Consider the following 26,767-nt stretch of genomic DNA (forward strand, 5'->3'; position numbering starts at 1 on the left):
ATAGCGACGATCTCATTAAGCTGCCCATTTCCAAATTTAGCCCTTAGGCAGTTTTTTTAATTAAAAAATATTTTTAACCTGGATTCTCATTGGCTGTGTGAAGTCTGGGTGGCTTCTGAATTCTTGGAAGCCATTCTCTTTTCTTCTGTAAATTTATGCTATCCTTTAACCACTTCAAAATAAATTAAAAACTGGAAAGACAGAAATTCAGCCAAGCTACATGAGACTCCAATAACTAATGCAAATCTGACTTGTGTTATGTAATTTCAAAATGGATGTTTCCTTGTGTCTAACTGGCCTTCTGAGGTCCATGTTTGGTTGTTCAATTTAGTAATTATGGAAGTGCCACGATCCAGATCAAGAATAAATGAATACCAGCAACAAAACTTCTTTTTCTAAGTTAGTGCTACGAAAAGAACGTGGTTTATGTCATTAATTAGCCTTTTAAGGCCAAATGGCATGTCACCTGGCTTTTAAATATACTCTAGCTTTGAAAACATAGAGATGTTGGCTGAATGAAAATGGTGGCACGTTACTTTTGGCTGCCTGAGAAGACCAAATGCAAACGGCTTGCTCTGAAAGTAAAAAAGCCAGAACCCAGGGGAGAAGCACTACTCCGCACTGCGAAGACACCATCACCTTAGTGGTGTACTCACAATCAGATGACCCGGTGTGAGCGTGAGAGTTTGTCAGTGAATGTGTTGAGTGGATGAGGGCTGGGTCTGGAGACAAAACAGCTTCAAAGTTCAGGCAGGGAAGGCCCGGCTTGGCGCTGGATCCACCCGGCTGAGTAATCTCATTCTCCTCAGATGCCTTCTGGTTTTCAGCTGTCTTGGGTTTCTTCCTGAAAATAAACAAAGGGCCCTTTGAAGGAACTGACTGCATATTTGGGAAAAGGCATTTTTAGAATCTGTTAAAGATAACTTGATTTTTTTTTCTGAAGGGGGATGGGAGGGAGTCCAGTATGTCCCTTGTTTTAAAACAAGCTGATTCTTGTTTTTTTTCCCTCCAGTAATGGCCTAACTGGGAACACATGAAAGCATATGGGCCAAGCAAACAGCACCACATTTGGACTCTGTTGGCTGCATAAAAAGACCCTGTCCCAGAACTTTAGACAGCTTGAGCTACGTATGGCTGACATTATCCAAGAAAGCATCCCTCTTCCCCCCTTAGGAGTTTTAACATGGTCTGGAAAAATACTAGTGGAAGTTTTACCGTTCTAGCATTTGTCAGGAAGCTTAGAGACAGGACTCGTGGAGTAATGGGAGGAGCACTGGACTGGGAGTCAGGAGACTTGAGCTACGGTACTAGCTGTGCCTCTAACTTGCTGTGTGGCCTTGGGCACCTCACTTCACCTCTCTGGGCTTCAGTTTCCTCATCTGTAAAATAAAGGGCTTGGATTAGAAGGCCTTAAAGGTTCCTTCCAACTTTAAATTTCTACTCATGGAATACATTATGGAACATTCAACTTTCTTGCTCTTACTTAGATTTTATCTTAAATAAATTTCAAATCACAACTTAAATTTGCAGCCTGTACAGATGAGGGGGTAGTGATGGGAGGTTTCTGTTAGAGTAGCAAGTGAAAAGTGAAAAGAAGAGCTTAGATTCTAGTAGCTGAAGAGGGAAGGTGTCATGCAGAGATTTTTCTACTCCAACTCTTTATTTATCCTACGTCTAAGGTTTTTGATTTGGTGCATCGTCCTGGAGTTTAGCGTATGACTGTGTGTTTGGGACACGAGGAAGAGAAGGGTGAAGAGAATTAGAAAGTAATTGTTACTAATTGTTATATGGGGTCAGGAATAGGAAGTAAAACAGCACAGCTATCAGTCAGCTCAGGTCTCCTCTCCCCAGGACAATGCAACTGATATGAAACTAACAAATACTTAGCTTTTACTACTCGTACCCTAGACCACAGCCAAACTGGATTATTATTAATAGCTTCTGAACATTTCTCCAATTCCCTTGGATTTGTGTCTTTTTCTATCATTATGTGGACAGTGACCAGAAAAAGCATTTCTTTTATTTGTAGAAGACTATGTGTGGTACAGAATTTGTTGTAAGTAGATTTGTTTCCATGTTTCCCTTGTTTCTATGAGCATGGTAATGGACTTGTTATGCAGAATATTTTGTATTTAAATTTGTTGTGCTGGGTAGTTAAATCTGCCCTCGCAGAATATGGTGTTATGATTAGTATGCTGTGTTTTCAGTCCAACAGGTTGTGAAATAAAATCTGTTTCTTCAGAGGGCAGGAGGCAGAGATGGCATGATAAAGATTAGAATAGAGAAGAGGCTTTCAGACATCTTTTTCAGTATGGAGGAAGCCAATAGAAGAGAAGCAACAAATTATAAGACCTTATCCATTGTTTTTTGAATGATGACTATGGGAGTAACCCCCAAATCTTGAGTGTCTACATGGACCCTGAAGGAGCTGGTATTCTGGTTTTCAGTCTACAGATGTAGCCAAGATCGAAGTTGCTAAAGCCCAACTCCTTTACTATAACCAATGCTTTCTCTGAGGTCCGTATCTCTATCCCTGTTGTCTACCACCAGGTTGGAAACCTCAGCATCACTATACACCTTCTTCTGCCTTAAAGTCAATTCATCAATAAGTTCTTATAGTTCTGCTTCCTTCGTATTTTTTTTTTCACATCTGTGTTTCCATTCCAATTTCAATGCAATCACCTTACTGCTATTTATCTAGCCGATTGTTTACTAACTGGCTCTCCATCCTCCTTCACTCCTCTAGTCCTGTTTCTTTGCATTCACTAAATCTAAGATGACTACATTAGCCTGACACTCAAGGTTGGTTCCATATCTCCTCTAACTTTTCTCATGTGTCCTATATATTGGCCATACTGGACCCTCAGATTTCTTGAATATCCTCTAGAACATCCTGGGAGTCTACATTCTGGGGTCTACATCTTTGCTCAAGTTTTCTCTTGCTTTGAATATCCCGTATTTCATCGCTGCCCTGTTGAAATCATACTTATTATCCTTCATACTTTTTTTTTTTTTTTTTTTTTTTTGAGACGGAGTCTCGCTCTGTCGCCCAGGCTGGAGTGCAGTGGCCGGATCTCAGCTCACTGCAAGCTCCGTCTCCCGGGTTTACGCCATTCTCCTGCCTCAGCCTCCCGAGTAGCTGGGACTACAGGTGCCCGCTACGTCGCCCGGCTAGTTTTTTGTATTTTTTAGTAGAGACGGGGTTTCACCGGGTTAGCCAGGATGGTCTTGATCTCCTGACCTTGTGATCCGCCCGTCTCGGCCTCCCAAAGTGCTGGGATTACAGGCTTGAGCCACCGCGCCCGGCCTATCCTTCATACTTATTAAATGGTGTCTTCATCTTATAACTGTCTTGATTCCTCTCTGCGAGATAGGACTTCATTCCCCACACTGAATTCCTCCCTAGGTCTTTCTCTGAAATGCCTATGCTCTTTTTTTTTCCTTAATCTTATTTCACTCACTCAATTTTATTTCAATCATGGCTGTTTACGTGCATATCCCTCTTGTGAGACTGTAAGCTCTCTCAAGGTAAGGAAATGTCTTAGTTATTTTTGTATTCCGTGTGTTCATTTATTCTTTTCTTCTTCCTTCTCTCCTGTCATTCATTTACATATTCATTTTACAAATATTTACGATGTCCCCATGATGTGCCAACATGGGCTAAAGAATAATAAAACAGGCCTGGTTCCTCCCCTCCCAGAGTTTACTGCCTTGTCTATACTATTAGGCAGTGTAGCTTAGACAAAGCTGTCATTCAATAATTGATTGTGGACAGAATGAAAGGAAGCTGAAATTAAAGTGTATTTTAAGAACAGTCATAGTCTGAATCCCAGTGAAGTTTCCTACTTTTCATGCAGCAAGGTAGCAAAACTACCTGACTGGCTGCTTTTGCTTTAAGTCTATGAGGGGCATTTAATAAGAGCAGGACTATTTTGCTCAGTAAGGCTAGGCTGGCCCTCACGATTTATTTAAATATAGCGACAAAACAGTAATGACATATGTCACCTAGCAGAAAAAAATGTTTTTTTTTTTGATATTCGTAGATAGGGCCTAGGATACTTTCAGATGTGTACTTCAGAAAATTAAGAAAGATTTCTTTCAAACATAAAGACATAGCAAAACCACCAATATATTACTCTTTTATTTGTAACACTGCAAAAATTATATTGTTCTTCATATCAATGCCCTTGTTTCCTTCCCTAGATTCGCTCTTGCTTCCTGACTGACATCTTGTAACACGTCCTCCTGTTGCCTCAATGATCACTTTGGGAGAATATTCATAGCACAGAGGCATTGGAGCTACCTCTATAAACAGGAAATGTTAAAAACTCAACCTTTTTGGCTTACCCCATTATTTGTCTTATATCACTTTACCTACCCTTATACCACTGGGCTGTTTCCCAACTGTCCAGATAACAGGGAACTGCTCACCATCCTCAGAAGCAATTCATGTCCTATCTCACCCTTTCTAATGGTTCTTTGGACTCCTTTTTCTGGAGCTGAGAAACTCTAAAACATAGCACTCGTTTATGCCTAGACATGCACAGGTGCTGTGACCTGACCCCATTTTTGCAGTTCATAGTTTATATAGGAGGAAAGAATAAGTCCTGTCATAATTAGTTGAAAATACATTTTGAGGCTCTGTAAAAAGAATTATAAACATGGCACATCTGAGGGCAAGTCTTTTCAAGTCTCTGTGGCGATGCACTATTCCCTGGAGCCTTTAGAGGGCAGCAGCACACTGGCTGACTCCAGCGGATTTCAGAGAGGCAAACTCCCGACCAGAACCTTCCTCCTGGTCACCATGCCAAAGGTTGATTTGCCAGACTCTGGCCTCTCAGTCTCTCTTTTTCAGTTCTCGTTCTCTCTCTCTCTCTCTCTCTCTCTCTCTCTCTCTCTCTCTCTCTCTCTCTCTCTTTCTGTCTCTCTCTCTCTCTCCCCCACCCCCACCCCCTTCCTCCTCTCTCTCTCTCTATTAAAATTATACACTCTGATGAAGTCGCCCTTCAACCGGAAAATGAAAGCTCCAATGAAAAAGTTAGACAAGCCAACAACAACAAAGAAAGAAACCAGGGAAAAAGGGAAAGGGGGCTGGTGGCAGGGAAGGACTTAAGAATAAGAAAAGGGCAGATGTTTCGTAAATATATGCAAAGTAAAACTGGGTGTACCCTGAACACTTCCACAGAGAAACAGACCAATCATTGTGCACTTCCTCCCGCCACACTGGTGGAGCTCTGCATTCAAAAAAAGAAAAAAAAAAAAAAAAGCGTGGCCGCAGGCACCCGCCTTTCAACGGTCAGTTCTGACATTCTGACTGAACATCTCTCAATTGTCCAAGGAGAACAAAAACATTTTCATCTCCTCACTGCAAACATTTCTGTTATGAGAAAAGGCTGCTTCAAGAACTGGGAGTGTGTTCTAAGGAGAGTGGCGGCTGAGTTAGCCAGCAGAGCCTTCTGGTTTTTAACTCTCATTGTGCTGGCCCCAGTAAGAAGTTTTAGGCTGAAACATAGCAGTGAGTAAGGCTGTGGAGGATGTTGGCTCTTTCCTAACTAGACCATATTGTATGTGGAAAGAAATATGCATTAAAACATATTGATGATATGGTAGGTATTAAGCATGTTAAATGCATGGAAATTAACCAGATCGGCGGCATTTGATGTATATATTTCACACTCTTTTGCACATATTGCACACATACAGTGATGGCAATGCTTTCTGCAACATATGGAAAAATAAATATTTTATCTGTGTGAGCTCTTAGCAGTCTCCAGGGTGTTGAGAGGAGAGTGCTCTCTTCTTTCACCCTATCCCAATTTTCTCTCTTCACTGGGCTCCCACCCTTTCTTGCACGTTAATGTGTCTTTTACTTATCAGCTTGGTCTTTTCCTATCTGATAAGTAATGTGTCTGTTACTTATCAGATAGGAAAAAATTAGTTGGAACCTCCTATTGGCTCATGATAATTTAGACCAGTGATGCCTCCCCCAATCTTGCTGGAGTCGTAACGATTTCCCTACTCTTTTCCCCAGCAATGCATTAAATAGGCTTAGTATCTGGGCAGGAGAGAAAGGGTAGGTGGCAACAAACCACCCCAACAAGTGTGGTAGCAGAACTGTGCTCCACTATCTATTAGCTGTATGCCCTAGGTAGATTACTCCGCATCTCTGAGCCTCATTTTTCTCATCTGTAAGATGGGAATAACAATACCTACCACTTAGGGTTATTGTGAGGAACAAATGAGATAAGCCATGTAAAGTGATTTGCCTTGTGCTGGCACATGGTAAGGGCTCAGTAATGGTAGTTCCTCTCATAGGGATTGTTAGTTCTGTGACTTTCATAATGTTAGTTTTAAGAAGACATTTCCGGGCCGGGCGTGGTAGCTCATGCCTGTAATCCCAGCACTTTGGGAAGTCGAGGCGGGCAGATCATGAGGTCAAGTGATTGAGGCCATCCTGGCCAATATCGTGAAACCCCGTCTCTACTAAAAATACAAAAATTATCTGTGCATGGTGGCATGTGCCTGTAGTCCCAATTACTCAGGAGGCTGAGGCAGGAGAATTACATGAATCCGGGAGTGCAGAGGTTGCAGTGAGCCGAGAGCGTGGCACTGCATTCCAGCCTGGTGACAGAACAAAAAAAAAAAAAGAAAAAAAAAAGAAGATATTTCCTTCCCTCTTTTCAGTAATCTGTTTAGACATCTAGATTTTGGGCAGGGGCAAATGGATTGCTATTGCAGCAAAGGCAGAAACAATGTTAGGACAAGCAATCTCTTCCTCAACACTTTGATCTCACTGTATACCTCCTGACATCTCCTTTCTGCACACGTTTGTCATTGCTGTGGCTACGCCATACCATGAGCTCCTTGAAGCTGAGGGTTGAGCAAGCTATACTTAGCCTATAGAAGCCCATCAAGCCTGAGCACTATGGTCTATTCATTGAGACCAACCTATGGGACTCTGGCTTATCATGTTTTCTTACAATTTATCATTTCTCTACCTGGTCTGATGTCCACACATCAATTTAAGATATTTTTGTGATTAAACACATTTTATTTTCTCAATCTTTTTTTTTAACCTTGGCAGGGCTGATTTATAATTTTTTTCAGTATAATTTCCTCCTAACTGTATCAGTCAGGATCCTGGCAAAACAGATGGCACATGCAAAGTTTTTTGCTAAAGAGGGTTTAATGAAAAAACTGTATTTGGAGGTGAAGATGAGGTTCAGGGACCTCAAGGGAGATAGCACCAGGTACTAGCAATAGTGGAGACTGCTAGGTACTAGCAGTAGTGGAAAGCTTTAAACCATTTAAACTGAAGGGGCAAGTAAAATGGTGATGAATTCTGAGTCCAGCCAGAATTGGAGTTGGGAAGGAGGGCTGAACTAATACATTCCCTGACCTGTCTCTTCTCCCACTTTCACATCTCCTGCTGATGTTGCCTTCTGGCCAAATTCAAAGGGAAGTCCAAGGACAAGAGGGCCTGAGTAATGGACTCCAGAAGGCCAGTCTTCTTGGTCACATATCGGGGCAACGAATGGTTCTGCGTTTTTTTTGGGGGGGTAGAATGGGGTGACAAGACTAATCAACGTATGTGTTGTCTCTTATACTTTCAATTATACTTTCTGGAAGAAGGATAGAACAAAATAAAATCAGTTCTCTCTTAGCTTACATGTACCTATTATGTTGAACTGTCATTCATAGAGCAAGAAAAGGGAATGTAAGCTCAGCTGAGCAGGGATTTCTGTTTGTTTTGCTTGCTGCCATATCCCTAGTTCCTAGAACAGTGTCTGGCACATAGTATATGCTCAGCAAATTTTAGATGACTGAGTAAACATACCCACCTCTGCCATGACAGACTTTATATATAGACACCATGTCATTGAATTATCACAATGATCTGGTTAAGTAGGCAGGGCCACTAAGCATTATTGTGCAGGTGGTATGGGGGGTCGGTAGGTATTAAAATTTAATATATGCCTCCCCAACCCACTTCCAAGCCTTCAGACTAGGCCCAAAGCATTGTCAACCCACCAGAAGAGATATGCTTCTGCAAATGGTTCACATTTTAATTTTTTATCCTCTTTATTGATTTTTGCACCTAGCAAGTCTCTGCAAGTTTTATTATTATTTCTCTTTTATACATTAGAAAGCCAAGTTTCTGAATAGCAAAGACTGCAAAGATTATAACCCAATCTGCCCATTCCCTAGGGCCCATGAGAAGTAAAAGCAGGCACTGGCATTCTGCAGATGAAATACTTCCTATGACAGAAATAAAATGCTCACTTGTAGACTTCTCTGTAATTTGTAGGCAACATCAGGTCCTGATTTCTAGGTCTGGATCTGGGTTCTCTGTAGCACAGGAAGGTAAGAGTGATAAGAACTCTTTTCCCTCTTAAAGGATACAGGAACTTTGAAACCGTTCTGCATCACAGTAAGGCTGTGTTATCTGTATCAGCATAGTTACTCTGTGATGAAGAAAAACTCAGAAAACTATCCAGATGTGGGAATTTCTCAGGTATTCCTTGCACTTGAACTTAAGGATGAATGAAGGTATATATAAGTAAGTTCCTTGTGTGGGTGTGGACTGAAGAAACTACGTTTGATCTTCTGTTATGTCTTTAGTCCCCAGTACCTCAGTCCTATTAGTACTACAGAACACATTCCCCTCCTGGAAAGGCAGGCCTGTCTATCACCTACACATCAGCTACCATCAATTATGATTCAGTTGACTGGAAGCATTAAAGGTAAAAGAGCAACACAAAAGAAAACAAAACTCTGGCTTCATCCCTTTGGGTTCGATTTATGCCAGAATAGCTAAAGACATAGAAAGACAAATGTAAATATCCTACCTGAAGCCTAAGAGGGATGTTAGTCTCCCAGGTTTAGCATTTTCCAGTAACATAGAAATCTGTAAAACACCATCCCATTACCTGCCTCATAACATATAGGAAAACTTGTGAATATAACAACTAGATATTGTTTTAAAATGTATAATTAAGTTATTTTGCATGCAGAACTTCTAAATAATTCAAATGTCTGGCTTTTCTAGTGGAAAATAGCATATATTCATCTGTTATTTTAGCAATGATGAATGAATACTTGGTATCGATCTTTCATTAGTATTTTCCCATAGGTATCGTATCTCCTACCCCAAATTATTTCTGTACCTTTCCTTGCAAGGTCTGTACTTCTCCTACATAAATGCCTTGCATAGCAGGAACTAAATCAGCTACACAGACCCATACATCCAGAGAGCAGAGGTAAGCTGGATACAGCAGCTTAGAGATGTGGTGGAAGGAGCCCAGAGCTCCAAGGGAAGGGCAACAAGGAGACAACAGTATGGGTTGCAGCTCAAACAACAGGTAAATCAAAGCAAGCAAAGCTGTTGGTCACAGATTCGACCAGGGTGGCATGAAATGACAAGCTACCGTGAGATACGACAGTGGCACAGAAGGATGATGAGAAGCAAACAGATTAGGAGGAGCTGCCGCCACCGTAGGTAGAGGCACAGATGACCAAGCAGAACAGCACCAGTCCCTGCAAGGTGTGCTTAGATACAGCTTGGCACAGCCATCTGGCCAGGAGGGAATGATGCTGCATATGGTGTGCATTGCAGCCGGGAAGTTGAGAACCGCTGTGGGCACCTCAGGACTGAGTCTGGTTACCCTGCTGATCCAAGAAATGAAGCCATCTAAAATTCTGCCTGTTTTCACAATTTTCTGTGTGTGTGTGTGTGTGTGTGTGTGTTTAATTAAACAAAGTAAACTAAGAAGCGTTTTATTGGAGACATAATGTACTCACAGTAGTTTCAAAATAAATGGTGTCACTCTTCAGGTAAATTACTCCAAGGCTTGGGCCTAGTGCAGATGTTCATTGGGGCAGGGAACAGAGAGCGGCTGCATCTAGATCAGACAAAAAACAAAAATACGGTAGTTAAATGAACAGGTGATGGTGATGGCAATTATTTATTTTGATAAGAAAGAACTTTGGGACTTCAGTGAGAGGTTGGTTGGTTGGTTGGTTGGTTCTACATCTTTGTACCAGAAAATGGCAAGTTAGGGAAGGGAGAATGGAGAGGATGTTGTCCAGGCTCCATTTTCAGGTGCTTTCACCTAACTGCCTGTGCAGCGTGGGACATCAACAGTACCCTGTCAGTGTGGGCGGAGCTGATTTTGTGGTTCTGACTTAGAAGCTGAGTTGTGGGTGAAAGTGGGGGAAGGAAGTAGAAACAGTGTCCTTCAACCTTGTCACAGTTGATTCTTCTAGTATCCTTTTCTTTTTTTTCATTTACTATATTTATTTTTTATTCACACATAAAAATTGTATATATTTATGGTATAAAACATGATGTTTTGATACATGTATACACTGTGGAATGGCTAAATCAAACTAATTAAAATATGCATTACCGGCTGGGTGTGCTGGCTCAGGCCTGTAATCCCAGCACTTTGGGAGGCCGAGGTGGGTGGATCACGAGATCAGGAGATCAAGACCATCCCGGCCAACATGGTGAAACCCCGTCTCCACTAAAATACAAAAAATTAGCCAGGCGTGATGGTGCATGCCTGTAGTCCCAGCTACTCAGGAGGCTGAGGCAGGGGAATCACTTAAACCTGGGAGGCGGAGGTTGCAGTGACCCGAGATCACGCCACTGCACTCTAGCCTGACAACAGAGCAAGACTCCGTCTAAAAAAAAAAAAAAAAGAATTACCTCACATATTTACCATTTTTTCACAGTGAGAACACTTCAAAACCTACTCTCGGTAATATATACTACATTCTTATTAATGATAGTCATGATGATGTACAGTACATCTCTGGAGTTATTCCTCCTAACTGAAATTTTGTGTCCTTTGGTTGATGTCTCCTCAGCCTCTGGCAGCCACCATTCTAATCTTTGCTTCTATAAATTAAGCTTTTTTAGATTCCCCATATAATTGAGTATTTGTTTTTCTGTGCCTGGCTTTTCTAGTACAAAAAGAGCATATTTTTTCCCCAGATATCATGGACGACCTCTAGATTCATCCATGTTCTTGCAAATGACAAGATTTCCTTCTTTTTGAAGGCTGCATAGTGTTCCACTGTACACTTTTACCACATTTCTGATATTCTTGATTCCACTTCAGTCTCTCTTTATTGCTTAGTTCTTAACCTATTGTAGTGACACCCATTGTTCTGGGCATGTTCTGAACATTCCCTCTGTCCTTCACTGCAAATGCTCCATTTTCTTCCATAGCCTCTGACCCTGAGGACACTGAATTACCCTAATTTTTTTCCTACACCTCAGTCTGCTATTCTACGTTCTTCACTGGCTTCTTTTCTTCCTTCTGTTCTCTAAATGTAGACATTCCTCTAGATTCTCTCCTCAGGCTTTGTCTTCCCCAGCCCTCCCTGACCTCAACAATCACTTCTCCATGGAGAGCATCCACACTGCCATCTTCAGTTCTAGCTTTTCTACAGAGCTGCACACCCACATTCTAAATAACAGCTGGTTATTGGTTCATTTGTTCCTTTGTCCATTCATTCAGTGTTTAGATAGTATCTGGGAGGCACCGGGATGAGTAAAACAGGGTCTCTAACTTTGAGAAGCTCACATCTCCATCAAATACTACACAGGCTTTTCTAATTCAGAAAGTTTAGAACTGAATTCATTGTCTTTCCTTTAAAATCTGTTTCTTCTCTAGATGTCCCATTTCCTGCCATTGGTATTCTCTTCATCCAGTTACGTGGGCCTACAGCTGGGGAGTCATCTTTAATTCTTCTGTTTTCTTTTTTCTTCCCATATCCAATTAGCTGCCAAATCCTGTGGATTTTACTCTGATTGTGATTCCTGAATCAATACCTGTTTTCTATACCAACCCCTATTTCTCCCTTTGCTACCTACCGTGAGGAAATCTATGAAAGACTCCTGACTGGTTTCACTTTTTCCAGTTTTTCTTTACCTCTTATCCATCCTTCACACAAACATTACATTAATTTTTCTAAAGTGCCCTTCTAAACATATCACTTCTTTGCTTACAGTCCTCCTTGCTTATTGGATTAAATTCAAACTTCTCAGTTTGGTATTCAAAGCTGCTACAGTGTAGCCCAATCCAGTTTCTTACTCTTATCTCTACACTCCATTCTACACTCCAGTAGTCCTACTCTTCCTCACCATGTTCATAGTATTTCTTCCCTTCTTTCAAGGTCTACATGTAGCTTCTTCAAGGGCCATCCAAATGCCACCTCACTTACGAAGCATTTCACAACGGAGATTGCCTTTCTTAAATATTATGAGCACATTCTGTACTACTCCCTTTGCATATTCTACCAATTCGAAAGGTTATTTGTGTAATTTGTCTTCCCTCTTCATAAGCTCTTTGAAAGCTGAGGCAATTTTTACTCCGAGTACCCTATAGTGGGCCATGATTTCTTGCACGTTAAGTTTGCACTAGGCTGATAATCTGCTGAAACGAATTTAAAAAGAATAAACACTCTTGCCTTGAGTCATAGAAATGGGAACTAAATTGAAAAGACCTCAAAACTCATCTACTTCAACCCCCTCATTTTTCAGATGAAGAGATTAAGGGAATTGACTTGTTCAAGGTCACATCCTTGTTAGTGGCTGGGCAAGGATAACAGACATAAAAGGCCACAGACTAATATTTATCAGTGCTTACTTGGCACCAATAGGCCCAGCAGATCATCAATAATGACAAGACCAGAGAGAGGGAGGTTGGGGTGTGTAACCTGCAAAAATACATTGTGTTCCAAAAAATAACAAACTTGCTTCATTTATTTGCTTCAACAAACCGAACTAATAAATATCTTTTATAGTGAAATAATGTCTAAAAAATGATGGTGGATTTAAAAAACAAGGAAGCAAACTTTTCTAACATTACTAGCAGAAATAATAATGACAATATAGTCAACACCACTGGGGAGGGGGTGTGGATGGTTAATGGGTACAAAAAATAGAAAGAATGCATATGACCTACTATTTGATAGCACAACAGAGTGACTATAGTCAATAATAACTTAATCGTACATTTTTAAATAACTACCAGAGGGTAATTGGATTGTTTGTAACACAAAAGACAAATGCTTAAGAGGATGGATACCCCATTCTCCATGATGTGATTAGTTCACATGCGTACCTCTATCAAAACATCTCATGTACCCCGGAAGTATATACACCTACTATGTACCCACAAAAATGAAAAACAAATAAAATGTTAAAAATACCACTGGGGTGATAAACGCAGGCTGAAAATAAGAATAAAGACATTTCTCACACTTTGGAAAAGCTGTGGGTTCAGCTGGAGTTCTTGGTGAAAACATGCAGTCATTCTATGGTTAAATTCATGACTTTATAGAAACAAACTATCGGCAATCTGCTGTTATGCCACATTAACACTTCTTTTTCCACCTAGCTTAGCCTAGTACTCATTCTCCAGGTTTGTTTACATGTTTACTTGTTTTTCCTTATATTACTACTTTACTTACAGAAATGCATAGACAATTGCCTCCGAGTCTGTTCAAATTTTCTTGCCTTGTTCTCTTGTAGTAGAAGAAACATTAGTTGTTTCTCTTCTCTATCCTTATCCTCAAACAGAATCATTTTCTCTCACCCAAAGATGAAAAGCCCAACAAAACATGCTGTGGGGATAATAGTGTTTACCTAGGTGAGGAAAACAGACTTTTCCAGGGAATCTCAGTAATTATTACTTGGCCAGAAAAGCTCAGCTTTTAAATGTTAGCTCCAATACTACAAGACTTCATCTGCATCTCCCAGGTGAGCGCTTGACTCACTGTTACTCACCAGAGGAAAACCTCGGTAGTATTAATCAAACTCTTTTTGGCCAGTATGGTGGAGCCATGCTATGCATTGAGACATCCATTAAGTAGCATCACCCCAGCAGCCACACAAACAGCAAAATGGGCTCAAGAGCTCTTCATTGTTCTTTCTAACCCGTCATAAGGCTGGACAGATTATCGACACTTCACCAGATAGAACTTCCTTCTACTTTTGCCCCCTGGCAACTACATTAAAATGATAAAGGAAATCACTCATCAATAGTACATTGCAGTGAAAAATTATCTGGCAAATTTACAAATCCTTTGTGTAATTACATAAATGTACATTTTAAATATATGTAACATTTGATTTAAATTGTGCATTTTATAATTAATACAACCATAATATGTCTGTCCTTTAATTAAATCCTTCTTTCTCAGCCCCACTTCCTGCTGCTATAATCTTACTTTCATTTTTTGGCAAATTGTCACCTAGCTCCCTCTTTTTTCCCCTTTTGCCTTAGTACACACCTGAGCGTCTATTAATCAGAACCACTGCATGGTGTGTCATGTTTCATTGCTTAAAGGGTGGTTACACTCTAAAAAAGACTCAGTGAGAATGACTTCATGGGGTTTCACATTTATTCTCTTTTAATGACTTTCACATCCAGTGTACTCGGTTTTTAAGTCAAAAGATAATTTTGAGGGGCTGCTGATGCCACAAATTCTCCCTAGAACGTGAAAATCCAGCTGTTGTCTCTGCTTCTTACATCATCACTGTAATAAAGAATCTGCTCTTGGAACCCAGCTGGCAAGTTTCTTGACGGTGTCAGAGGCGAACAGACAGTAGGTCACTTCTCTTCAGCCCGTTTCATTGTTGACGTTTCTGCAGATCTGTCTTGAAAGCCCTTAGAGAGCAGAGCTGTTATGAAATACACTGCCACATATCACTGTTAGGAACTTTCTGCAGATGTCAACTTTGAGTATGGCCTGTCCCATTCCTAGGAAATCACACCAAGTCATTCTAAAATTATAGATGGGAAGTCCATGATTAAAGTTTACAAGAAAGGTAATAGTAACAATAACAACTAGCATTTATTGGATGTCTACATTTTATTAGGGACTACACCAGGCATTTTTATAAATGAATATGTTCTTGTTTAACCCTCATAGCAATGCCATGGTGTATGTTTTAGTATACCCATTTTACAGATAATAAAAAGTGAGATTTAATGAGTTTATGTAACAGGTCCAAGTTTAAAAAGCTACTGGATAGTGAGACCAGAATCCAAACCCAGATCTCTCTGATTCTAAATCTGTGCTTTTTTTTTTTTTTTTTTTTTTTTTGAGACCGAGTCTCGCTCTGTCGCCCAGGCTGGAGTGCAGTGGCCGGATCTCAGCTCACTGCAAGCTCCGCCTCCCGGGTTTACGCCATTCTCCTGCCTCAGCCTCCCGAGTAGCTGGGACTACAGGCGCCCGCCACCTCGCCTGGCTAGGTTTTTTTTTTTTTTTGTATTTTTTAGTAGAGACGGGGTTTCACCGTATTAGCCAGGATGGTCTTGATCTCCTGACCTCGTGATCCACCCGTCTCGGCCTCCCAAAGTGCTGGGATTACAGGCTTGAGCCACTGCACCCGGCCCTAAATCTGTGCTCTTTTCACTATATAACAACTGTTCCAATGCAGCTTGGACACGGGACACATTTCTAGTTCCCACTGTGATCACAGCACAAGGAAGATGCTTATTTTCATGATGGTTCAGAGCCACTGGAAATATCTGGGAGCACAGACTCCAGGAGAAGGAAATAATTCAGAAAACTATCAATAAGTATAGTCCCTTCCCCCCCGCTTTCTAATTGAAGATGAGAATGTCTTCTATCAGTCTTCTCAAACTCAAATGAACAAATGAATCACCCAGGACTTCTGATTCAGCATATCTGGCATGGAGCTTGCGATCCTGCATTTCTGACAAGCTCCCAGGTGATGCTGATGCTACTGGTCTGGGATCGCAGGTCTTAGGCCTGACACTCCGCTTTCTACTAGGGTTGTTTTCAAAGGAGCAGTTCAAGTCAAATAACTTGGCTAACAGTTCACATAGCCAGCTGACTGGCTTCTGATTCTGGGCCAGTTTGTCAGGTCATCAGGCATTACACAGAATTCAAGGAGTTTCTAGCATAGAGCACATTGTCAAAAAATTGTTTTTAGATTCCCAAGGGGCTTCCCCTCTCTCTGGAAATTCAAAATGATAACGTCTCTAACATGCAAAGTTCCTATTTTTTTACATTATTGTTATTTTTAACAATAATTATCTGGTAATAATTCAAATAACACCTTCCCTCTGAGAAATTCAATGAGCTTTACTAACCTTAATTGTCTAACAGCAATTCCCAGGTGAAGATAAAGCTGTCTCAAAGATCATAGTAAATTTAAAATTGTTCCACTTCCCTCGTTTCTTTGCCCCAAATGTAGTGGTGAGTTAGTGGGGATGGGTTACTAACTGGCAAAGGCCCACTATCATAATTTGAGGCACAGCAAATTTCATAAAAAGGATACATCTAAGAAATAATTAGCAGAGAGGTCACTGTGGGGGATACAATGTTAGAAAAAAAAGGAAGAGTTATAAAGTGTAAGATAAGAAAACAGAAAGTGAAATCAGGACTAGCTGATGACCTCAGATGGGACATTTAACCTCTAGGTGGCTCAGCTTTTCTATCTGTAAAAAGAGGAGGTTGGTTTTATGATTTTTAAGGTCCCTTAAAACTCTAATAGTCCCCTGAGAAGGAAGATGTGGGAATTAAGTAGCTCATCAACCTGTTAAACCATTACACCTGTTAAGGAAGTCTATTTGACTTTTAACTTTTTAACTAATTACCTGAAACAAATTTCCAAGTCTACATCACCAATGCCACCTCTCTGGAAACTGGTGAGAAAACCATTTAATGAATAAGGCACCAAAGACATCATGGCCAGATAAACTAATCAGGAACACCATCTTCAGCTTACTGATGCTGTGATAACTATTTTACTATTTAGATTTTAGTTCCTTAATTAATCACTAGTTAATACCCATGTCCATAAGAAATACCTCTGATGGCTTGAAGACCCCTGGGATAGCCCTGCCAACACAAGATGGAATCACAATCCCACTGTTTGTCACATTAAATCTATGTTAATTTTCCCCGTAGAGACCTCTTGATTCCTCTTTGACAGTTCATAAACTCTGTTAATATAAGTTGCATATCCCATGCCATGAGCCTTAGCATTATCAGATACAGTTGATTCTTGTTTAAAATAAGAGATCTTTTGGATCAGAGTACATGTACACACACACACACACACAATCATGAATTTCTGGTTTTAATGAATCTGGCCTGGTGATGGGAACCCCTCTGTCACTGGATGCTGGAACCTTCTTGTCCAGAAAGCCTGCCACAGGTCATGTCAATAAGATCGTTTTAAACTCTGTAATGAGAATTCTAACATGAGCATGATTTATGACACAGTATTTTATTTGGTATTATCAGAGTTTCCTATACCTTACCTCTTGCAGTAAGTATGTGTTCTGGATTAACCATTATAGTTTGTGGTAAATGGAAAAAAGGTACAGAGAAACATCACAGTGGCATTACTCCAGATAACACACTCTGTCACTGTTCCCAAAGTGAACATCATTTCCCTTTTCCTGCTCCCATCACTTCAATAGTAACTTTGGCTATTATTGACTAAATGCTTACTGTGTGGCAGGCATTGTGCCTTTTCACAGATAACTTTATTTTCTTACAATTACTCTTTGAAGTTGGGGATTATATTTCTATTTTATAGACGAAGGTGGTGAAACTGATACTCAGGAAAGGTACAGTTATTGGCCATCAGTCATGAAGGCAGAGGGTAGCAAAGTAGAGTTAAGGGCCAGGTTCTAACCACATGTTCTACAGCTTAACCTACACTGGGCTCACAATTACGAAACCACGGATCTGCCTTCGCTCCACTCCTCTTCATTTGTGGTCCTCACCATTGGCTTAGGCTAGGTTCTTCTTCATGGCCCTCTCATGGCTTCTTGAATGTTTTTTGAAATTTCTCAAAACCTTCTACACTTGATTTATGTTTTCCCTCCCTATATTAATACTTTAATCCAAAAACTCATTACTACTTCTTTTCAAGACTTAACCACCCATTTTCTTAGCTCTCATACTCCTTCTAAAGTATTCCTTTGAAGCCTCACATTTGACGTCAAATGTTTCACACCCAGCTAGTGAACTCACTTTCCCAGAAGCCCAAGGAACCTACGTTTTCAGCTGGTTCATTAGTAGGCCCCAGTTGGCCCTATCAGATGTATTTGTCCAGTCTGATCTGGACAAACTGGCCCCATGATCAACCATTTCAACACTGCCCTCAGTAACCCTGCAGATATCCTTTCTTCCCTAACCTTCTATGTGCAGTGCCTCCTTTTACATTCATCAACCATGAATCCATATCATCCCATTCTCAGAACAAAAGGCTACATATGCATGCCACCTGGATCTATGCTTCTGCCCACTGTTTCCAGGTACAACCTATGGCAGTTTTTCTTAGTTTGTTCTACTTTTATGAAGTCCCATTCTCCATTCTCTTTTTCAGTTGATGAGCTAGCATCCTACTTTAATGAAGGGATCTACAGCATGCAGTGTAGTAAGTGTATTAGCTCTCATCTCCTCTAATATCTCTGAATTTTCATTATTTTATTTCCTCAGGATATATCTTTTCCCATGTTCCCTTCATATCTTGAAGGTTATTCCTTCTACTTCTGTTTATCTTCCTTTGGTTTCATCAGGGATACTTTCTCTGTAGCTGATAGCATATCCATTTCTAACAGTACTAGATTAATCATCACAACATAGTTTTTTTTGTCCTGCATTCAACTCCTGTCCTTCAAAAATATTTTCAGATGGTGTATCTTAAAGTGTGTTTCATATTGGAACTTCAAGATGCATCTCAAAAAAAAGTTCCTTGCTCAAATAAGTTTAGGAAACACTGAATCCTATATATTCTATTTTCAAACTCGCAAGTGTACATAGCATATTAAAGGTGCTGGAAGCCTAATCTTTGTCCAGGCTTACTGTATTACAGACTGCCCCATCCCCCTTTTTAATGGAACACTTACTTAACCTCAGAATATGCTTAGGGAAAAGATGTTTTAAGGGATTTCCCCTGGTTCCAAACTCTTAAGCCTGGGCTCGGAAATTCACTGACTCCCTATCAAATGAGTCCTCTCAGATTTCCTTTCCATCAATACTCCACATAGTCTGAATTAGTCAACTTATAGGGTGTCAGAAAGACTAAGCATATTTGTATCTCTGAGCTACTGTATATACCAGTTTGATTGCTTGGAATACCTTTATCACCTTTCAAAAAATTATATAGGACTTTCTTCTCCTTCAAGGTCCAAATATAAAAATATATCCTTTATGACATTTTCCCTTGTGAAGACTGCCTCAGCCCATAATGTTTTCTGCCACTTTTTAAGTACTTCAATAAATGGTTGTGATTTACTGACTGTTTGCTATATTATTAGTGAGGGTATAAATCCTCTTGGGCAGGAACCTTGCTTTATACACTACAGAGACCTCAGCATATAGTGTAGTTTTTGATCATAGTAGGATGTTATAACCATGTTATCGGTTAACATAAACAGAAATAGATGGCATTAAAGCATGATGGTTTAAAACCCAATTTCTGTAGCTATTGGGATAGTTTAAGATGCTAACAGCCCAGGCAAAATGTTTCATCACATTATTGGGAAGAAACACCACCCACCATCACTGCCATTGCCCTGCAGATGATACCATGTGTGTCTAAGGATTTGGATAAAGGCTAGATATAGAAGAGCAAAGAGAGCTCTGTTCTTAGGTGAAAGTAAGAATTTGCATTAGTTAACACCAAATGGGGATAAGGTTAAAATAATCTAGGAACATTAAGAGATCCATGAAAGGAATCACTGGAACATGCCAATGGTAGAATTACCATTCATAATCATTAAATCCTGGTAACTTGATGAAAAGAAAAAGGATATCTTCCTACATAAGGAAGTCAGGGTAAGTACTGTCTAAGGTTCCACTGTGTACTGTTGTGCCTGGTATACAGAATGTGTAGCAACTATTTACAGAATCTGCTGCTGCCTTCTAGTCATATTCCAAATTCTACCTCTTTGAATCAGTCTGGAGACACATTACATTGGTGAATTCAAGGCAGCTTGGCAACGACTGGCACAACATAAAACCCCAAACAATGAATTCCATCTTTCCCATAAAGCTCTTTTATTGACACCACACACAACAGCACAGAGCAGGTTGTCTCAGGCTAGTGTGTAATAACTAGATGTTAAGGGGCTCTGAGTTTTTCAGATTAGATGTTATCTGAGGTTGGGACTTAGCAAGTTTCCTAATAGTGAATTTTTAGTGGGTCTAGGACTAGAAATTTGGTCTCTTGATGCTTAGTCGGGGAGTTTTATTATGTGAGAGAAAAAAGTATAGCTTTCTTTCTTAAAACTGCAGGAACGAATGACTTTCATATTTTAGCAGAAGAGAAAATACATTTTATTAGAGTATAACCTGTGGAGTATTTTGCTACCTTCCTGGATATAAAGTGGCATACAAACAAAAAATTTAATAAAAAACTATTTTATAAATAAGAATGTTTACTTATGTTTATCTTAAAATAGGTATAGATTGTACTGTGTAACATGTGAAATAGCAGGATAATGGCAAAACTTCATAAACAGAAAATTCTGTGTCAGTCTTTAGTTAAAATTCATAACAGTGTATCAGAGTGTTGATTATTAGTAGTAATCAATAAGTATTTTTAAATTGCAATTTTTATTGCAGGAGATTATTGGGTGGGTGAAGCTAAATGGCCTAGATGTTTTCCTGTCATGTCAATACTTAAGAATTGTCTTTCTGGGCAATTTACACATTTGAGAGTGAAAATGAAGGGTGGCCTGCCTATTGGGTGTGTAACAGGTCACTGGGGTAAGACTGCTGTTTTCAGAGAGCCATGGGCAGTTTCTGGTTTCTGCAATAAAGTATCTGAGTTTCTTCTTTTTGTAGTAAAAATAAATAGTTTACTTTTATGTTCTGGGTGAAGTCTGAGATCTCTGGATCTCTTTGCTGGATTTCACTCTTGGTGGGGGCAGGGAGATACTATTGGCAATGCTTTATATATATCGACTTAGACATGTTAAAGATTATGTGGTACTATCATGAACACTCTAAAAATGAGTTCTCCCTATCATGAGTTGCATAGATGAGGAGATTGAGGTGGATGGGGTGAAGAGGAAGGAAAAGGCAGTTTAAGCTGGCTAGCTAATGAGTAGTAGAACTTAATCTAAAACCAAGGTTTTCAGCAGAAAATGCTTTTTTCCCCTCCAAAATGCCATGGTTGCCAAGTTTTGTAGCAAATTGGGGGTAGAGCACTAGATGGAGAATCAGAAGATCTGCCTTGTCCTCCTGGATCTGGTAAGAACTAGCCGTGTGACCACGGTCAAGTCACTAACTTTTGTGAATGTTAATGTTCTCACTTATAAAGTCATGAGCAAGGAATCAATGAATGGCATGATACTTGTAAGCTGTAAAATCTCTCTCTTGCAAAATGGTATTGACAATAACGTATGCTTTGCCTATCTTATAAAGTTGTGAGGCTAAAATAAGCTGATCCATGTGGAAGTGCTTTGTATAGTGTGGAGTATTGAATCAATGTCGTCTGGAAGATTTAGGAAAGGGTCCCGAATGTGTGTGGGAACTGACAGCCAGTCCACTTCCATTCAGGTTTTAGGAGAAGCTATAATAAAGCACTGGCAGCAGCTCAAATCCCACTCCATTCTCTCCTCTCCCAGCACGCTGCAGAGAATCACTTGAGGAAAGTTACTTGAGTGGGTGAGCCAAATGCTCAAGTTCCAACCTTTCTGAGTAGAAGCCACAGTGAGTTCTGAGCCATAGCACAGGTGACAACCACTGTTCCTCCAGGTGTGTCTGAAACACTGGGGGACCCTAGGGAAGGAGGTCAGACGTCACTGCTCCTGAGGACCCATTTTCTCCTGTACACAGCTCCGGCCCACATGATTTCACCTGGCAGCCCCAAGAGACAAAAAAAGATCCAGAATTAGCAGGAGCCTCCTCTCCCGATAACCTAAGTGCTCTGATTGAAAGGCAGAGGGTATCAGGAGAATGGCTGTACCGAGTCGGCATTGATTTCTCCAGCCTTTGTCTGTGTCTGGTTTCTGTCTCGTTTGGAGGTGGTTACTGTTACTACAAGCAGCATGAATCATGTCTCTGTTAAAAAACAGAGCTTCAATTGTCTTACATAACCCCTGGTAACTGAACGTCTAATAATAGCAAGCCATTTCCAGGTAGGGAATCAGTCTACCTCCCAGACACACACACACACACACACACACACACACACACACACACACACACACACACTACTCCTAGTGCTTCACAGCAGAGAGACAGACAGGGAGGAGACAGAATGAGAAAGGGGACAGCACAATTGAATTTTTTGTATTTTAAAATATATTGAATAATCAATGCATCATGGGATCTGATAACCAATATATTTAACTGAGCTAGTTTAATAAACTGTAGAAAACAAGAATTCTTCTTTAAAGTATTTGAAATAGCAAAGTATCCCAAACCACACCAGACAGACACCTTCTCTAACACTCTTATATTGCATAAAAACCCCAAGCCCTAAAAACAGAGTGGGGTAAAAATTTCACTGGATTGTCTACTAGCTTGCATCAACTAGCTTCAATTCTCAAAGGTTTTTTTTTCCCTCTCTTTTTTGTTTGACCAGAGAATGATATTCCAAAGGTTTTTGGCTGCAATCATTGCATAAAATTCCAGAGAGTGAAAAGCAACTGAAAACATGGCTGCAATGTTCCACCACGCAGACTATGTAATGTCAGGCACTGTTGCCCGAGCCACTTTCTTTGATGGAGATGACTTTCCATCTGAGGACTTACATTTTTCCCATGAGTACACTCTCTGGCTTGTAATACATGATGAGGTCTTTTTATACCTGATCCCCACTCAGCTACCCACTAAGGTGACTACTGAAAAAAAATATAATAGGAGAGGCTGAAAAATGACTTTTGAAAAATCACAAAGGTAGGTTTTTCTTTAAACTACCAATTTGAGAAAAGTTTGAGAAAAAATTTGAGAAACTACCAATTTGAGAAAAAATATAAATGCTGGATAGTAAGTTTAAAAGTTTATGAGGAAAAATAATATAAATGTATAACATATATACGTCCATTTCCTTACTGCTTTACCTTGCCCATCCTAGGAAAAATCACTTAAAGGCTGTATGTTTTGAGTGTGCATTCTCAGAGCGAAGTAGCTGTACATGTCATGTAAATTGGACTGGGGAAGGACTTCACAGAAAATTACAGATGGCGATTACATCCTGCCAGTCATTTGGTCTAGAACCAGATAAGAAAAACTTTCTTTTCTGTTTTGATTGTTCAGTAACATGAAACAGTGGACTAGACCAGTTCAAACCAAAGAATGTCTTAGGGCACACCCGCTTTGAGGACCAGCACCTGGCTATTCTACATGCTCTTCAATTGTTTAAGCATATAAAAAGGAATGATGAGATGGTTACATGTCAAAATGGCTGTGCTTCCTCCAAACAGTATTTGCTTGGCCTATTTGCTTTTGGTGTACTCTCCAAATCCATAAACAAAGGAGAATTGAATTGAAGAAGCAAACAGGAGAAAGAAAAAGACTAAAAAGGAAAAGAAAGAGGAAGAGGAAGGAAAAATACTAATTTCCCATTATTCCTATCTGCAAATCTGGCTGGATTTGATAACAAAACTCCTACTACTGGTCTCTAATGGTCTTTGCTGCATACCATATGGACACAGCTTCTAAAGGGGATGAATTCTAGGTTTTCCTCACAAATATACAAACACAGAACAGCAGGGATCTTGATGACTAAATTACCCTAACTCACAACAAGGATCACAGAGGTGGAACATGGCTGTTGGGACTAGATTCTTCTGCTTATTTCACGTGCTTTGTGAATTAAATTGTTCTTAGAAAACTGGTGGACTAAATGTTTTAATAAAAACAGCCATGAGACACAACAGTTTTCTTCACAAAGGCTTTTCCCCCTAGCTACTGTGAATATATTGCTGAATGGTTCTGACTTCTGGAAGAGCAGGAGGTTTGCCTCTTCTCTTTGCCTCAAAAACCAGGCTTCTTCTATGCATCTGGGAGATGATTATACTCACCTGAAATTTCAGGGTACTATGCCAGACAGTTCCTTCACAGTGGTGTTTGGCACCTAAGCAAGGACTTGGCGGGCCAGACACATTTAAAATGTAAAAGCGGATGATTATATTATTTTGCATTGTAACAATGAGAGTATTTCTGGATTGTAGCCGACATGTAGATCATCATAACCATATGTGGCACAACGAACCACACAACATTGCATCAGAAGCTTGTAGTTAATATTTTCAAATGATTCATTTTTTTTTTTTTTTGAAATAGAGAAATGGTGGATGCTTTTTTCGACCCCTTTAGACAACCACTTATTGACTATCTATTGTCAGTGAGGGACTCTTTCTTCACAGAAGGGAGCTGGGCTATGCCAGAGTCTCACCATGTTCTTTCTCCTCTAACACTGAACAAAATATCAGTGAAACACCACGTACAGCTGGTTTTGAACCTAATAAGAAATCAGTCTGTAGAAATGGGCCACATTGGTAATAGTTGGAACTGGTGATATCGATGGCAGTGGGAATAACTGGCACAGCAGTTTAGGAACGTCTCAGGGACTCAGAGTGGGTAAATGAGTAAATCTGCTCTCACCTATTTATATGCTCCAACAAGTATCTGGAACTCTAGAAACTTCAAGAGTCTCATATGATCAGGCCACGTTTATAGGTATTAAAGGATTCATATAAAATAAGGAGGCATACATGTTGATCTAGTGAGCTTCTCCGTATTTGTACAACACTCAGGATATATCTGAGAACACATTTTAATTTTTAGAATCAGCTATAGAATCTGGCAGTTATTAAAAAGTAAAGTTCACTTCAAAAAAATTGAGAAGCCAGTTGATAATCAAGATATACAAAGCAACATTGGTGGGATAAGTCAAATAATTCTCTAAAATGATTATGGTGAAACTGAAGAAGGGCATGTATCTGTCATACGTGGGTCCCCAGGCATGTTTGTAATCTGTTGTGTGATCTTGGGCAAACCGTGAAACTTCTCCCGAGTCTCATTTTTCTTATACATAATGTGGGAGTATTGGATTAGATGGTTTTTAAGATTCTTTCAAGTAATAACATTTGATGATTCTAAAGTAAGAGGAGATGAAAGAATAATTCCTCTTTCCTCTTGTTTTGGTAAATCCTTGCTTTCTCTTGCTCCATGCCGATGCAGTTCGCAGTATTAGGTTTCTGGACTCAAGAAGTCAAATAGTAAATACTGAAGCTATTTTTCCTTGTACACATGGACAAATCATAGGGAAATAATCCTTCCTTTCTTTGTATATCAATGTCTCTTCTCAAATCAGACTTATGCCTAAGGTAATCACGATCATTCTGGTGCTAATAAAGATTTTTCTTCATCCTTCCCACAAGGCCCTCACCCATGCTCATGAAAGCTTATGTGATTAGGTTATTTCTATATTTATGTCCTGGCTATTTTTTCTCTTCCAACTTGTTTATGAAGTCCCTGGTAAGCATAAAGCTGCAAAAACAAAAACAAACAAATAAAACAAAACAGCTCTGTTTGAATAATTTACTTCAGTTGAAGCAGTATAAGAAAACATCCTAATGCTGAGGGGAAGAAAACAGGTTTTAAAAATATCCTGGTATCTTAGAAAAGACTAAATAAAATCTTATATCAATGATAGTTTCACATGTTATTGCTTTTCATTTTCAAAGACAATGCTACATATTGGCTTTATAGTCTGGTGTACAGACATGGCTACTTTTCCCCATAGCTCTCAGGTCAGTGCATCCTCAAAGCCAAGAAGGCCCAGAGCCTGCCGAGCTAGCTTTACATAAACAAAGGAGCTACACAGAAAACCCAATACCCAGAGCTTATATCATATCCTGACTAGGCACTCTGGTTACCCATGACTCGCTCTTTTCCATCTGTGCCCTGATTCTTTGCTGGTTTAATTCCCTTCACCTAGAATGCCCTCAGTTTGCCTCCCTTTACTGCTCAGAATTCCCTCTGGACACAACTCACAAGTAGCATAAACCCCATTTTCAAGAAGCAACTTAGTTTGACTCAACTTAGTTTGACCCAGCGATAATTTTCATGGATGGCAAGTGAAAATTAGTTCCTTGTGGTAACTGGAGTCACTGAGATCAGGTATCTAGGAAGCACTCAGAGAATACCAGAGAAAAGACTGTCAAGGGTTGCAGTGTCCTCATAGGAGGAAAAAAAATCCTAGCTTTAAGAACAAGCCCCATATAGAAGCTGTGGTATGGAAAAGAAAAGTTGTAGCCATGTACAAGAGGAATTGTGGGAATTGGGTTAAAACAGTCTGACTTCTTTTTTTTTTTTTTTTTTTCAATAAAGGAGAAGAGATCCTGTTCTTGAAGTTTAGTCACTGGATATAGCAACATATAGTATCATAAAGTTTAACTGCATTAATTATGAAGCTAAAATGTCTAAATTTTAGTACAGAGAACATGGGGCATAGATAAATAGGCAAAGACATAGGAATGTGTATACAATTTGAGTTTCACTTCCTCCAAAACTCTCAGTTAGAGCATCCCTCTCAGTCTGACGGTTCTATCATCGACAGCCTCACAAACTCTGACAACACCTGGCTGGGTTTAAGGGATGGGCCATGATGTCTCTTGAGAGTAAAAGATGGAGTGAAACTCAGAAATGCTGAATGCTTTTATATATGTATACAATTTTATTTACGTGTATATTTATATATCAATATATACAAACATATATATTTGTATGATGTTTGGCA

The 26,767-nt window shown here is 39.8% G+C and overlaps 1 protein-coding gene and 1 long non-coding RNA gene across 7 annotated transcripts in view; one reads left to right on the top strand and one right to left on the bottom strand.

Moving 5' to 3' along the window:
* The window catches only part of LOC104680814, a 37,560-nt gene extending 27,786 nt beyond the window's left edge, over positions 1–9,774 (top strand). The window contains exons 8-9 of the long non-coding RNA XR_750510.2: positions 8,209–8,364; positions 9,181–9,774. This is a non-coding gene — a long non-coding RNA (uncharacterized LOC104680814). The remainder of the gene's footprint in view (positions 1–8,208; positions 8,365–9,180) is intronic.
* ZBTB20 (zinc finger and BTB domain containing 20) overlaps positions 1–26,767 on the bottom strand; it is an 831,659-nt gene that overhangs the window by 47,852 nt on the left and 757,040 nt on the right. For 5 of the 6 annotated variants that reach the window (XM_030941349.1, XM_030941352.1, XM_030941354.1 and 2 more), the window contains 3 exons: positions 9,802–9,902; positions 1,216–1,379; positions 657–844 (listed from right to left, as the gene is read on the bottom strand). In XM_030941349.1, coding sequence (XP_030797209.1) covers positions 657–844; positions 1,216–1,226 — 199 coding nt within the window. In that variant the 5' untranslated portion in view covers positions 1,227–1,379; positions 9,802–9,902. The remainder of the gene's footprint in view (positions 1–656; positions 845–1,215; positions 1,380–9,801; positions 9,903–26,767) is intronic. The other variant, XM_030941361.1, reaches the window with a different exon arrangement.

Source organism: Rhinopithecus roxellana, chromosome 1 (genome assembly GCF_007565055.1).
Source record: "Rhinopithecus roxellana isolate Shanxi Qingling chromosome 1, ASM756505v1, whole genome shotgun sequence".
In the NCBI taxonomy this organism is placed as follows: Eukaryota; Metazoa; Chordata; class Mammalia; order Primates; family Cercopithecidae; genus Rhinopithecus; species Rhinopithecus roxellana.